This window comes from Olea europaea, unplaced genomic scaffold (genome assembly GCF_002742605.1).
Source record: "Olea europaea var. sylvestris unplaced genomic scaffold, O_europaea_v1 scaffold1760, whole genome shotgun sequence".
Classification (NCBI taxonomy): Eukaryota; Viridiplantae; Streptophyta; class Magnoliopsida; order Lamiales; family Oleaceae; genus Olea; species Olea europaea.
Genome location: NW_019235322.1, coordinates 139,492 through 154,194, shown reverse-complemented (window position 1 = coordinate 154,194; position 14,703 = coordinate 139,492). Strand labels below are relative to the sequence as shown.

Here is a 14,703-nt window from a genome sequence, read left to right as displayed (position 1 = left end):
CGTGATCTAACTACAACTTTTGATAGCATCGAACGCCATCCTCCACCATGGGCAAAAGGAGTTAAATTTACACTCCCAGCAAATGCCCCTGTAGGCAGGGCAAAAATACATTCTTCCACAGGAAAATCTGTTGGGCTGTCCCACCCATTATCGACTGCTCCGGCAGCCTTTGCCATTAACCATACAGAAATGGATGGGAAATCAACAAAAGAGAATGAAAAAAAAAAAAGGGATACATCATTCAACGATGTAGTTCCTTCTATTGTAAAAAATCTCTGTAGTTCTTACAAATACAGTACTTACTACAAGTTCTGTATACAACATAGATCCTCAAAATCTTCCACCCGTCCAATGTCAGATCAAAGCTTTATAGTCCCGCAAACAACTTGCTCCCACATGCTGCTGTATTTTCTTTTTATTCGTCTCAAATATGAATGCCAATCCCCTTACCTAAAAATTTCTCAGTTGCATCAGATGTACACAAACTTCCAAATATGGTAAACGCATTATATCAACTTTCTAATAATGTATCTTATGATGTAAAAAAGGCAACTCCCAAAAGGAAACATAAAAGGACAATGTAAATTTAAGTTTAAAGTTGATTGGATTTAGAGCATAACACTTACACATACACACTAACAAATTATGGCACCTTAGTAAAAAAGGAAAATTTTACTTAATGTATTATGTATACGACTGGTTCTTACCTCGTGATAGGCTATTAGAGTTTCGAGAGTTTGACTGACAGCAGTTTAGATTTTCTTTTTTGGATTAATCCTTGAAAAGATTTAAATGTTGCATGCCTTTTTCTCTTAATTCTTCCTAAGATTCAGAATTTCCTTGGATGACCTTCATATGTATACTTTACCTATCAAAAAGAAGAAAAAAAAGACCTCATATGTATACTTGTCTCTTCATTGCCCCCAGCTAGTATTTATTTTAACAGCTCCGTTTTTTTTTACAATGCTCTATCAGGTGTCGAACAATGGTTGGGCTGAAGGTGAATGCAAAGGGAAAGCAGGTTGGTTCCCCTTTGGGTACGTTGAAAGACGGGAACGTGTTCTTGCAAGCAAGGTAGCTGAAGTATTTTAAAGGTTGATCTTGTAAATCCATCTTGCATACACTTATGTGTTTGTACAAGTGAATATTTTTCATTTTATCGCATGTAAGATTGGATAAAATGAAGGAAGGTTATAATCAACTCCTATTTGACAAAGCTTTTTTGATATTATAATCTGGTCTCAATTATTGAATTTCAAATGTGAAATAAAAGACAGTTGAATTAAATAAAAAAGAGCAAGATTCCCGTCCACTTTTTCTTACTTTATGGTGCTTATTCCAAATTAGACTTGGGTAAGGCATGACGATAATGAGTCCAATATTGATTTGTGAAAAACCCATCTTTTTTTCCCCAACGTGTTTAAATATATTTTTAAGTCAAAGAAGTTAGCTCTATTTTATGCTATTCTCAAATATGGCAGCTCTCACTTGTTGAACATTGACAAGTGACAACCCTGGGTTTTACAATGTTTACAGATGAGATGATTAATTATTGAGGACTTTCATTAAAATTTATAGTGGATGAATTGATGGTTGAACATTAATCATCCACTACTGAAGATGATAAATTTCTTAATGTTGTCATCTTATCAAAACTCCAAACATGTATAACCCTTGTATGGTTTAGATTTAAAAAAAAAAGAAAAAAAAAAGATTTTGAGTAGAATTTGATAAAAAGTTAATAACTTGTGTGGTTGAAACTAATTGTTGATTTTAACTTATAATTTAATCTAGTTTCTTGGATGAACCAAGTAGGGCCATAAGATGAATCGAGTAGCTAAAAAATTGCACGTTATATTCCTTTAGTCGAGTTGCATTGGACATGAATTACGTGGTAAATTTTGAAAATATAAAACAAGACTAGTACAATTTCTTAATCAAATTGATCGAAGCTAATTTAGGTTAAACAGTGTTAAATGGATTAATTAAATCCAATGAGATTTATGTATGATAAAGACTAGAGAACCCCACACAATTACAAGTAGATTATGTTCTCTGTACTGAAATTCAATGTTTTGCCAAATTCAGGTCTCATCTTCTTATTTTGCCCAGACTGCCTGATGTAGGACATAAGAGGTATATTGAAAAAAAGAGTACTAGTACAAATCAATCATTATGATTTCAGATCGGTCCCATAAGATCATTTTGGAAGGAGAACGACAAGGGAAACAATACTCACTACTATGTTGTGATATACGTCTTTCGAGTTCGTTTAGGCCTCGAAAACTGATTTTTAAAGTTTTAGCGCTATTTTTGTCAATTCGTTTATTTTCGTTTTTTTACAATTCTAGTTTGAATAAACTTCTTTTTCCTCACTTTTAGTTGTTCTATACTACGTTTCCATGTAAACCCTTATAAATAAGGGTTTAGCTCTTTTTTTATTATCTTTCATTAATAAATTCGTCAGTTTATTTTTCTTTATTATTTGGTGGATTCCAAATTTCTTTTTCTTAAGGTTTTCGCTCGAATTCATTTCCTTCGCTGCGTCACTGCCTCTGCCTATACATGTTACCGACCACTGTCTTACAAATGTTTCGGTACGGATCAGATTATAATTTCTTTTCTTTACTTAGACCATGTTTGGTATATATTATTTAAAACTCATATTCCTCCAAACTCATTTTCAATTACTCATTCTCCAAAATAACACGTATCAAAAAATCAACTCTACAAAAATCTACATCAAAATGCCCTTAATTTAATTCTGTATTATATTACTGCTCCGCCCAAATTTTAATGCCTGATCTACCTCATCAATAAATGCAATCAAGAAATCTCAAATTAGGTCATAATTAGATTGAAAATTTGAAGAGATTTTTGAGCTGGATATAAATTGATCTATCCAATTTGTGCCTCTGTGAAATTCTTGTTTAAGCATAAAGATCTTAGACATTTTATATCTCAAGATAAATGAAATAATCGTACTCTGACATCGCTAAAGAGGGGAAAAAGAGTCATGCTACAAGTACAATTATTTCTTACAATATTGATTGACAATCATACTTGTCATTATTACATTCATCCATTTCAAAATCTATTTTTAAAACTAACGGAGCAGATTTTGACAACATCAATGTTGTCATCCATTATTGTCAAAAATAATTGTACAAGTAGATTAATTCGGGGAAAAAAGGGGTTAAAATCTTACTTTTCAGTTTTCAGTCCATCTAATACTGCATGCACCCAAATTACAGACAAAAATATCGATGCATGCATCAAGTACATGGACAGTAAAAATCTGACTGAAGATTTTGGAGTTTACTTGGAGCAAGCTTGGGTGAAAGAGGGATCAAACTACAGCAATCAAATAAAAATGAAAAATGAAAATAAAAAACTCCATAAAACCGTGAAAAATGGAAACCAGATCAGTAAAAGGTAACATTATTTTTTTTTTGTTGGGACTACCGAAAAGTTCTTGATCTCATTCAGGCAGCGGTATATGGATTAATCTGCGGAACAGCAAATGAATTGTCTTCACTACTCCATTTTCTGCTGGATTTGATGTTTGATATTTCCTTCGGCTCCTTTAATCCATCTGGTGCCCCAAATGCCATGTTTAAAGTTGGATATGACTGAATTTGTGGTGGATAATACAAAGGATGAGGGGCTTGAGGGACCCAAAACCCCGTATTTTCTTGGGAAAAAGCACTCAGCTGATTGCTCTCAAGATCAGCATTCAAAAATGACGACACATCATTTTCTGTAGTCTACAATTTGATCAAACAGAATGAAATCCAGATCAATAAAAGAATTTTAGCATATGGAATTGATGGGTGTAATTTATTTATTTATTATTATTATTATTATTTTTACAACAATGCTAACCTTAAAGAAACCAGAAGAAGAAGAATCAAGAAAATCTTCAACATGCCACCCTGGAAGTGTATCTATTAAATACTCTGATATGCTAGTTGTGGAACAATTTATAAGTTGAGTATTTCCACCAGTTTCGTCATTAGTCTCCGGTGGCGGCGATCCGTCGGCGCTTCCAATAACTGAACTTGTAGTCTTTGCAGTGAAAGGTGGTGGATTGGTGGGGGTTTCAGAAATAGAAGAAGAAACTGAAATAGAAACAGGCTTATTTAATGAAGTCTGGGACTGGATATTCAGAACAGAATCTGAAACAATAGTTATGGAGGATTCTGTTGATGTTGAGGATGAAGAATAAAGAGCAGAGGTTGAAGATAGCTTTACACCAGTGAGAAGAAATCTATTATGTTTTTGAGTGTGTTCATTTGCTTTATGTATTGGAATATCACATTCTCTGCATAGAATTGCTCTATCTTGTTGACAAAACAAGAAGGCCCTCTTCTTCTGTAAATCAAAAACCAAATCAACGAACTGGAAAACTGATAACAATTAAAAAAATTCAAAAAAAAGTTCAGATACCTGACATATGTCACAGACTGGGAATTGTTTAGGTGAAGGTTGGATGAGGGAGAAGCGTTGGTGTTTTCCGGCAAGTTTGTTGGCATGGTGGACACGATGGTCACAGGCGGCGCAGAGGGCTGCTTCATCCGCCACACAGAATACTGATGCTTCATATTTGTCACATACATCACACTGGATCTTCATTTGATTTGATCAAATTCCTTTCAACGTTTTCAAGTTGGTAATTTGGTACTGGAGAAACTCATCAACAAAAGAGAAATTTCCAGAAATGAGGAAGAAACATGGGGGATAAGCTCTGTAAGTTGGTGTGGGTATATATTTTATTCCATTATATATATAAATACATGGAAAGTGAACAGTAATAGTGTAAGACTGTAAAGTGTAAACGATTGACTGAGTCTCAAAGAAGAATGGAACTCCATAAATTATGGAGTATTATAATAATAATAATGAAGAAAAACTTTCAACCAAATTATGATGAAATAAAGTTTCCACTGAGAACCTAAAACTTTTTTTTTTTTTTTTTTTTTATATCCAGGTATCCCAGTTTATACCAAACTAAATCATGGATCTCCAAGACCCATGCCCCTAGAACCTTGGAGGGGGTAAATCGCAGGATATGCCTCAACTAGATCACAGGTTTCCTCCATTGACTATACACTTCTGCGCACAAGAGACCCTCCTCCACAGTGATTGATCCATACCAAATTTTTGGCCACAGGTTCCCACAAAGAATCAAACTCTCCATCCTACCGCTGGAAACAAGTCAATGTTGATTGATCTACCAGTTAAGCTGCGCCCTGAGGGGCTCTGAGAACCTAAAGTTGATTACAAAATAGTGAGTGTTAATGAATTTAAAAGTTTGCATATATAAGCGTATATCTAGCTGAAGGTAATAACAAACTCTTATCAAACAAATGATTTAGCCCTCGTCCAAGCACCATTTTTAGAAGTAGAATTCATTTTCCTATCAAATCATGTGGCCATCATTTCTGCAAGGGAGTGAATTCTATTTATACCCTCAACTTTTACAAGTACCGTGAGATTTTTTTATTTTTATTTTTATTTTTATTTTCTTGGGAGAGAGGGCTGGATAGGTAGAGTGAAATGAAAAGAATAAATTGTACATTAAAATGTCATTTTTTTGTCAGATGAAATGAATAAAGAAGTGACTTTTGAAAGAGCAACGGCCTAACTTCTCCTTAGGACGGGAAAACAAAAAAAAAAAAAAAGAAAAAAAGAAAAAAAGAAGAAAAGAAAAACTAACAAGCGCCTAATGTTCGAGTCATTTTTTGAATAGTGATGAAATTCTTTGATCACTCTTTTTTGTTGGATTGATCATCTAATCAGAAATGTATTGAAATAAAGATTTGAACATTTACTTAAATGAAAACATAATTTGTTGTTATGCGCTTGATAATCATGGGAGTCAAAGTTTCATGGCTAAAAGGAATCCTAGGATCCAAAAGAATGCCTGATTCACATCAAATAAATTAGCAGCAAGTATTAAGGTTGACCAGACTTTGTCAAAATTATACCACAAACACCCCATTTGATTTTATTTTCCATAATAATTAGGCATGATTAAAATTTTTAGTCAATTTAGGGCATTAATATGCATTTCAGTTTACAAATTAATTGACAAAATTTATTTTTGGCCCTGTTCGTTGGAGGGGGGAGGGGCTAGATGGGGTGCCACATCGCCTCCTGTTTAATTCCATTATTGAGGAGGAAAAGATGTCTGAGAATGATTAAAGTGATTGTATTTAATTAGAAAACAACGGCTTCAATTTGAACTCTTAGAGTATATAGAGGATATTAAGGTTAAATATTCCTGTCAAACTTTTTAAAACATTTTTCAATTTTCATTAAATTTTAAAATGTTTCCATGTTGCCATTGAGCTTCCCACATATTTCCCAGATACCACTGAACTTTAAAAGTTATTCTAATTGTCACTAAACTTACGAAATGTTATCTAATCCATCACTTTGTCACTCACAGTTTAAAATTAAAAGACTTTAATGAACTTTCTGTAATTTCAACTGTCTTTTTAACTTTTAAATGTCACTTAAGTGACAGATGGGACAACATTTGGTAAGCTCAACAGCAATTTGAATAATTTTTAAAGTTCAATGGCAATCGAAAAATATTTTGAAAGATTCAGTGATGTCTCAAAAACCTTTTTAATTAAACAGCTATTGAAAACATTTGACACAATTCATTGACAACTGACGTATTTATATCTAAGATGTCACGTACCCAAAAAAAAGGTTGATAAACTACATGAGAATAACTAAAATCATAAATAAATAATAACAAAAAAATTAGTCTTTTCACCACTCAATTCAGCTATTGTTAAATATACTTAAAAACTCCTAATTTAGCCAATAATAATAATAATAATAAAGAGCAGTGAATACATGGTCCTGTGTAGATAAAAATATCTCAAAAAGGGGGTCAATAATACAATATTTTAATACATTTGTATTGGAATATATCCTTCTCAGCAACTGGGAAGCATGGGATGCTCAAAATATAGAATTCATAATTTTGAGACTATTATATTTTATTATTGTCCAAAAAAGAAAAAGAAAAAGAAAAAGGAGGGAATGGGAAATATCGACGAATCTAGATTTTCCCCCACTGTGCAGCTTATGGGCACCCATCAAGTACTGTTCCTTATGCACCTATAATTTATGAATTCTATAGACAGAAAATTTGTACAGTTGGTTTCTAATTTATTTTTTGAATAACGAGTTAGTCTTCAATATTTGATCAATCTTTATGGTCAGATCGAACCAAAATTTTGTTAATGTATCAAGTTATCCAAGTACAAATATATTTCGCTTCAAGATTTTTGAGTAATGACTAAAGTTAGGAAAATAAAATAAATTTATAAAATTGAACAAATGAATGCCATTTGACAATTTATTGAAGCCTTGGATGATATAGAGATTCGCAGTTCACGTCAGATCAAATATCTTATCTTTCATATTTCGTAAAATACCAAAAAATGATGATTGAGGAAAGTCTGAGTAGAGAAAGAATTGGCCCAAAAAATGATGATTGAGTAAAGCTTGAGTCGACAAAGAATTGGTCCACATCTTTTATCGAATTAATATATCATAATTACTTAGTGCTTTCATTCTTAAGCTAATGACACATTTAATAGAAAATAATTTGTTGATTACATCATGCGTGACCTTATTGGCATACATTTGTGCTTAGGCTTTGTTTGGTAGTAATTTAAATATGATTTTAATCTAAGTTAAAGTCAAACAATTTATTTTAACCACATATTTCATGGGTTCCACAACTCATTCATTTCAAAAACTTTCATTAAAATTTACTAAAAATCCAATTTTAACTTTCACAAAAAAGAGCTTAAATTAGGAAGTGAGATTTTTCTTAAGTAAAAGGGTTTACAGGGATGAGTTGGGATAGTGTGGAGGATAAAGTGGCGATGTTGGTGGTGGAAGGTGGCGTAAAATTCTGGAGGAAGGATGTTTTTTGGTGGTGGTTGTTGCTCTTAGGGTTTGCAAAATTTGGTCGTATCTAAACAAGTTTCTATTTTTTATTTTTTATTTATTTCCATTAAAATTGGCAATATTTACAAATATAATTGTAAATGGCCATTTTTCAAATTGCATATTTGAATATACAATTTCAAATTCCCCATAATAAATGAGCTCTACTAAATTATTTGGATTGATTATGCGCATGTTTAATAAACAAGATTGATTGACCAAAACCCTTATAGCTTATTTTCGATATTTCCAAAACCATATGGTTTTAGTTGAAGGAAAGGGACATTTGACTTGAAAGAGTTTGGGACTATCATGTGTGAATTAAGGAAGCCTTGAGTGGACAAATTGCCTTAATCAATCAAGGATGTCGACCAGATAATCTGGTCTAAAATAACTGAATATACAAGAAAATTAGAGCAACTAACAGAAGAAGACAAATAATACTTTTCGGAACTAGCATTATTTTAGAATATTATTATTGAAGATAAGGCAAAATTGACATGAAATATCGGCATCATAGTGTGAATAATAGATAAAAAAGATTGGAATATATCGTGCTTCTCATTCATTTCATTTGGTCTGTTTTGTTTATTGTGAGAAGGCTGCAGATAAGAATATTTGTAATTATGTTCAAACACTTGTAATTGCTAGTCATTTTGGTATCGTCACTCTTTTTATTTCCCCCTAACGCATCATTACATTTTATTAACCCCCACCACAGCACACAGACAAAAATAAAAAATAAAAAATAAAAAATAAAAAATAAAAAAAATAAAAGAAAAAAAAGAAAAAAAAGAAAAGAAAAGAAATTCTATGTCTTTAAAAACTAAGTCATAAAGTATTATTCAAGAAATTTATTTCAAAAAGCATCAGCGAGGACAAGTTTAGCTCTTATTTGAGAAAGAACTTTTGAGAAGTGATTTTTGGGAAAAAAAACATGATTTTTCTTGTGAATGTGTGGTTAAAAAGTGAAAAATCATGGAAAATAATTTTTTTGAAGAGTGTGCGACTAAAAATGAGCGGAGTGATTCTCAAATAATAAAAAAGGGCTTAATATGTTAAATTTTTTAAAAATAAAAATGTGAATTACATCATCAGTCCCAACCTTTGAGTTCCTTGCACTCTTATTACCCTATTCCTTATATCTTAGCACTTATATCCTCAACCTTTCATTTATTGGCAGCCGGAATCCGTCGAAAAACCCCCTTAAGTTGATAGAAACAGATTCATTTGCCCTCTCATCCAAGTAAGCAAGACTAATAATTAAATAATAAGAAAAGGGAAAAAAGAAAAATATATTTTTAGTTCATCTTTTATAAATTGCAACAAATCTTGAAATATGAGGAGTGGTGTATTTGAATCTTGATTAGAGAGAACTGCTTGAACGTGAGAAATGCCGTTTGGTCTACGTGTAATGTTTTTCTTAATTTGGGTGCTTGTGGAGGTGGTTGCAGTGCTGTAGAAATTTTGGATTGGATAGGTGAGATTAGGGTAAAAAAATGAGGTTTTGAAAGAGAAGCAGAATAGGGCAAAGTAGGGGTGGATCCACCACCGGCCTGAAGAAATTTTTAAGCTGAGCTATAATTACGTGTATAGTATCTTAAAGTAGAGAAGATTAAATATAATTAGAAAAAAGATGTAAGATATGATTAAAAGGAGACAATAGTCTCTTCAATCTATCAATCCAACACATTCCTAAACATTCTTCTCAATTATCAATTGTATAATTAATTATTAAGTGAACATAAGATGCGTTGGATAAGGTTTGCAACCGGACAGAATGACGACTATTCTTCCGACAAGTACCGATCCACTTGCTCTTTCTTTAAGCCATTTATACTTCAATCAAACCAAGGTAAAATCCCTTCTAGGTTTAATACATAAATGCCTACCCTGTTATAAGATAATATAATATCGAGGAGGCCAAAACGTCGATCCATCCCTGTGTATCCTGAGATAAGCTTATGACTCCTTGCCCCAATATACACGAGGACTAGAAAAAGAAATACCGTCCCAAACTTGGGCTCACAAGGTCAAGCTGACCTATGCATCCCATGATCGGATCATGACCCAATGACCAGGGGCGAAAAGAAATGACTTGCCCCAAGCCCAATTGTTTTAGGGTTATGCTAAAGAAACGAGGAGGCTGACAACCTTCTTGATCGAACCCCACAAATAGGGGTGGGGCCAACAAAAAACATGGGTCCTCCCCCCTAGTTGTAAGGTTCGGTTAGGGAGGCCGTCAACCTCCCTGTTTCTTTAGCATAACCCATTTTTTACGAGGGGAAAATGTTTTCATTGAAAATTCATTTTTCTAGTATAAATTATTATTTTGTGCTCTGCCTTGCCGATGACAAAATATCCCAGTCACCATCCTAACCATGTGGATGGGTCCAAGATTGATCCAGTACGTTTGAGGATTACCCAGTCCTAATCAACTTCTACTTCGAAGTTTGAACCATCCTTAATCCTTATCCGTAAGGAAGCACAATAATTTGCAATTAGGATGCTGAGTTGAACAGACTCCTACTACGATACCGTCTCTGTCCTAAAGTAATCATAATCTCTCTAAGGTCTCTCTAAGGTTATATATATATATATAATCTTCACTTCATTATACTCCCTACATCTACTAACTTAAATGTCGGACGTTAAGCATCATATGGGCAACGAAATCACACCTTGTCGTGATCTAACTAAAAGTTCTGTATACAACATAGATCCTCAAAATCTTCCACCCGTCCAATGTCAGATCAAAGCTTTATAGTCCCGCAAACAACTTGCTCCCACATGCTGCTGTATTTTCTTTTTATTCGTCTCAAATATGAATGCCAATCCCCTTACCTAAAAATTTCTCAGTTGCATCAGATGTACACAAACTTCCAAATATGGTAAACGCATTATATCAACTTTCTAATAATGTATCTTATGATGTAAAAAAGGCAACTCCCAAAAGGAAACATAAAAGGACAATGTAAAAAAAATTATTTTATTCCAGTATGAATATTGTCATGGAGCATAAAATCATACCTCAATCAGACAGCCTGGAGTAAGGGTTACACTCATTGTAGATGCAACTTCATTGCCATTGACACTGATGGACGATTTCCCTATGTTCTTCAAGCGGAATGATCCATATATGTCCATCTTTATTATGGCCTGACGAATGGGAAATAAATAAATAAAGAACAACAGCTTGCAGGAATGGCATAGTTTGCAACTGACAGAGTTTAAACTAGACAGGCACGTGTAACCATTGTCTATCAAGCCAGTTGAATCAAATACATATAAAGCCAATAATCAAACCAACCAAATGCGTTCAGGCTTCAGTACTAGAAAGTAAGGTATACTGTAAAGCTAAGTATCAGAATTTCCTGAAGGATAATTTAATAGGTAATATTCATGCTATAAATGTCATTAATATTCATATAGCCTGTATTGGTCCATTAGGAACCAATTGCTTGCAAAGATAGAAACTAGTACATGTGCTCGATGTTTGTTGCGAACTAATTTGCATTAGTGCCCAAGGCATTATGTGGATCCATGTGGTGTGCACAAGAAATGATTGAAATGAACACAATCAATCAATATTTTAAAAAGCGTGATTAACAATGGTGGGACTTCAACTAACCTGCCTCCGAGAAATTTTACTGCCGTTCTTTTCTCTTCCCAAGTCAATGTCAACTTTTGAATCTTCAGTCGCTCTTCCAAGTAAAACCTGAAAACATAAAATTTTATTTTCGAAAAGAGAATGGGAAAAAAAGAACAAACAAAATCTATGGTCCGTCGCATTTACTGCTCATGGTTTCCTCTCAGGGTCTAATGCCACCAGATATTTGTTCAGAGACTCAATAATTCAATTAGCTGAGACAGCTGAACCTTAGCTATCAACCCAATCTGGGATATAGCTAAAGCTTATACGTAGTTCCAAACAAAAGGTAAGTTCTCCCTATGTTAAAAACACGTATGCTTATATGCATAGGTTCTATAGATGGAAAAGGTAAAAAATGAAATAGAAAACGTGTTCATAGGCTAAGTGAGCTTATAAGAGCTTTGCCTGTTTAATAACAAGCCTTCATAATCAAATGAATGACCTGAATTAAGACAGTTCGTGACCTTCTAAGTATATCAATATATCTGTTTGTTTAACCAAAATAAAGGTTAATCAAGTTACTTAAGCCTTTAGTGTTCACATCAGTCAGCTCATAGTTGATGTTGCTCCCAACGTGCAGTAAGACTGTCCTCTAGAAACTTAGAATTTGCAAGTAAAACTTAAATTATTAATATTTCCTTCATACACCTCACAGATCTAGAGGTGAAGCACCTCGATGAAAAAATTACAGGAGTGATGAAAAAATTACAGGAGTTCACCACATACAGGCATTCAAGCATACCTTTCATGTCTTTAGGCCTGGAACCCAGCCAGGCCTCCAGAACACTAGTCAGAAACTTCAAAACATTTCAAGTGCACTGCACTTTCTGTTATTAACATAACTGAAACGGTACAATAACTGAATTTCTTGAACAAGTCACAATTCAGTCATAACTTTTTTGGATATTAAGCCTAGACTATTTTTCCCAATCTCAGGTTAAAGTTTTGTACAGACTTAATGGCAACACGTTTAAGAATTTCCAAATAAATACCAAACAAATGATAGCATAGAATATAACTTCAACCATTGAGCAACAAACAAAGTCATTAATTACTTTCAGCATGCGTAATTTTATTTATTATTATTTTGTTTAAGGTTGTGGGGGTTGAGAGTAATGTGGTGTCATACCTCAGGTTTCTTAATAAAATGCTTCGAGTGGCGACCATATAATACAGCAAATGCTCCCTGAGCTGCAATGGTTCTATGCATACAACCATCTGCAGTCTGCTCCAGCCTTATGATTGATCTCTTAGTTTCATCATGTTTGTATGACAGAACTGCAATATTAGCGAGTAGAATCTATTGTCAAATTAAAATTAATAAGGAAGCAAGGAAGGCTGTACGCAACTATGGGAATGAAGAACTATAAAATGCAACCACAAGAAGTTCTATGAAAAAAAAAAGATTCTAGAACTTAGCTAAAAGGAGACAGCACAGGTTTAAATGCATGCAACTTTTAATAACCAAATATTCAGGACGCTCAGCTCTCTAGAAGCAATGTAGACAATTTTAACTGTGAATTGGTAGACATAATTAATCACTCTACAAGATGCAATCGCCTAAGTATACATTCCAAATCAGGAATGAGTGCAAGTATAATATAGTGCGACTGCATATCTGACACACCATGTTAATATTTTCAATCAGCAGCAGCTTTATTGCCCACTAACAAGAAAATAAGAAATAAGTAATTAAGTCATACCTTCCTGGCTCAACTGTAGATCAAATTTCTCTGGACTCAAATCCATGTCAAGGATCTGCAAGAAGTGATCAAGGAGAAAATTAAAGTTGAGAACAGATAACCCACATAGAAAGTTGCAATCTAATAAGACTGCACATTTTACCATTGCTTCTACATCAGAAAAGCAGGGCACGTCCAAATCATCCTCAGAATAAGGCTCTTCCTGATTCAACAGTAGAGGCTTTTCAATTGGTTGTGAGACTAGCGGCAGTACGGAACTTGATTCAGCATTTAATACTCCATTGTTTGGAACTGTAACTTTAGCATCTAAATCCTTCAAACTGCCAATAATACTTCTCTGAAATCTTTGAATAATGTCTGGACCATGAAATTGCTTAGCTAAACAAGGACCGGCTGATTTATAATCAAGATTGACGTCATTTACCGAACTTTTACGACTGGGTTCTTCACTAGTTCTTGCATTCTTGAGTGCCGACAGTTGAATACTACTGTTAGGCAACCCAAATTTCATTCCATAACTACTAAGTCTATGATTTGTCCCTGTGTCTCTTTGTTGTGATGATCCTATCAAGCGAGAAGGTGCATGGGAATTTTTTTGTTCACTCTTCCTTGGAAGCTGTCCTCCATTTGCTTTTCTTGTGTTTGAGAAATTCTTCATAGAAAACGGCATTAGATAATAGGCATTGTGATCTCTCCAATTAGGCCCTGAGGAATTAGACGAAGAGGGAAACCTGAAGGGAAGAAAAACATCAGCATTGCTAGGAATTTCTGGGTCCTCGGTGTTCAATGTGCAGCATATGACTCCATTACGGTATTCAGTACCAAAAGTTTTCGCAGTTCGCTCAGGTGGTATTTTGTTGTATAGAATAGAACTTTGATACAGCTCCTTCTTCCCTGACTCTTCACTATGTGCACCACTAGTAAGAGTAAAATGTGCATCGGGAGCCTCTTGGACAATGTTGGGCAAATCATTCTTATTAGGAGAATCTAGAAGTGAACTGAAACTATGGATATAAGACTTTTCTATCAGGTCATTTCCATCAGCATCCATGAAAAGCTGTTCTTCCTCATTTGAAAAGTCAAACAAAGTGCTTGTCAATTCTGCGAAGTAGTCCTCCGAGCTAGGAGTTAAATTTGTCATGTTAGGAACCAAATTATTTAACTTGGATGCATCTGTATTATTCACACCATTGGCCTCAGTACATACAAATACTTTTCCTATCTGGTGGTCTCTCTGTCCAAGCTGAACTGGCAGAGAAGAGGCAGAAATGTCATGCATGGTACTCCAAGTTGGATTTTGAGGCAGTGGTGATGAATAGGCTAAACTGTGAAATGATGTGCCTCCAAATTCAGAAAGCACATTTCCTC

The 14,703-nt window shown here is 34.0% G+C and overlaps 2 protein-coding genes across 2 annotated transcripts; both read right to left on the bottom strand.

The window, feature by feature from the left end:
• Window positions 1-233: 233 nt before the first annotated feature.
• LOC111378041 lies at window positions 234-14,697 on the bottom strand. Its single transcript, XM_023001200.1, has 7 exons — window positions 13,478-14,697; window positions 13,336-13,390; window positions 12,762-12,910; window positions 11,612-11,698; window positions 11,011-11,139; window positions 10,701-10,824; window positions 234-326 (listed from the first exon to the last, which is right to left on the bottom strand). The coding sequence occupies exons 1-6, from the start codon at window positions 14,612-14,614 to the stop codon at window positions 10,729-10,731; spliced, it is 1,653 nt and encodes a 550-aa protein (XP_022856968.1). The 5' UTR covers window positions 14,615-14,697; the 3' UTR covers window positions 234-326; window positions 10,701-10,728.
• LOC111378042 (B-box zinc finger protein 20-like) lies at window positions 2,930-4,760 on the bottom strand. The gene is made up of 3 exons (XM_023001201.1): window positions 4,450-4,760; window positions 3,886-4,374; window positions 2,930-3,767 (listed from the first exon to the last, which is right to left on the bottom strand). Exons 1-3 carry the CDS (start codon window positions 4,633-4,635, stop codon window positions 3,486-3,488), a joined length of 957 nt encoding a protein of 318 aa, XP_022856969.1. The 5' UTR covers window positions 4,636-4,760; the 3' UTR covers window positions 2,930-3,485.
• Window positions 14,698-14,703: the final 6 nt, after the last annotated feature.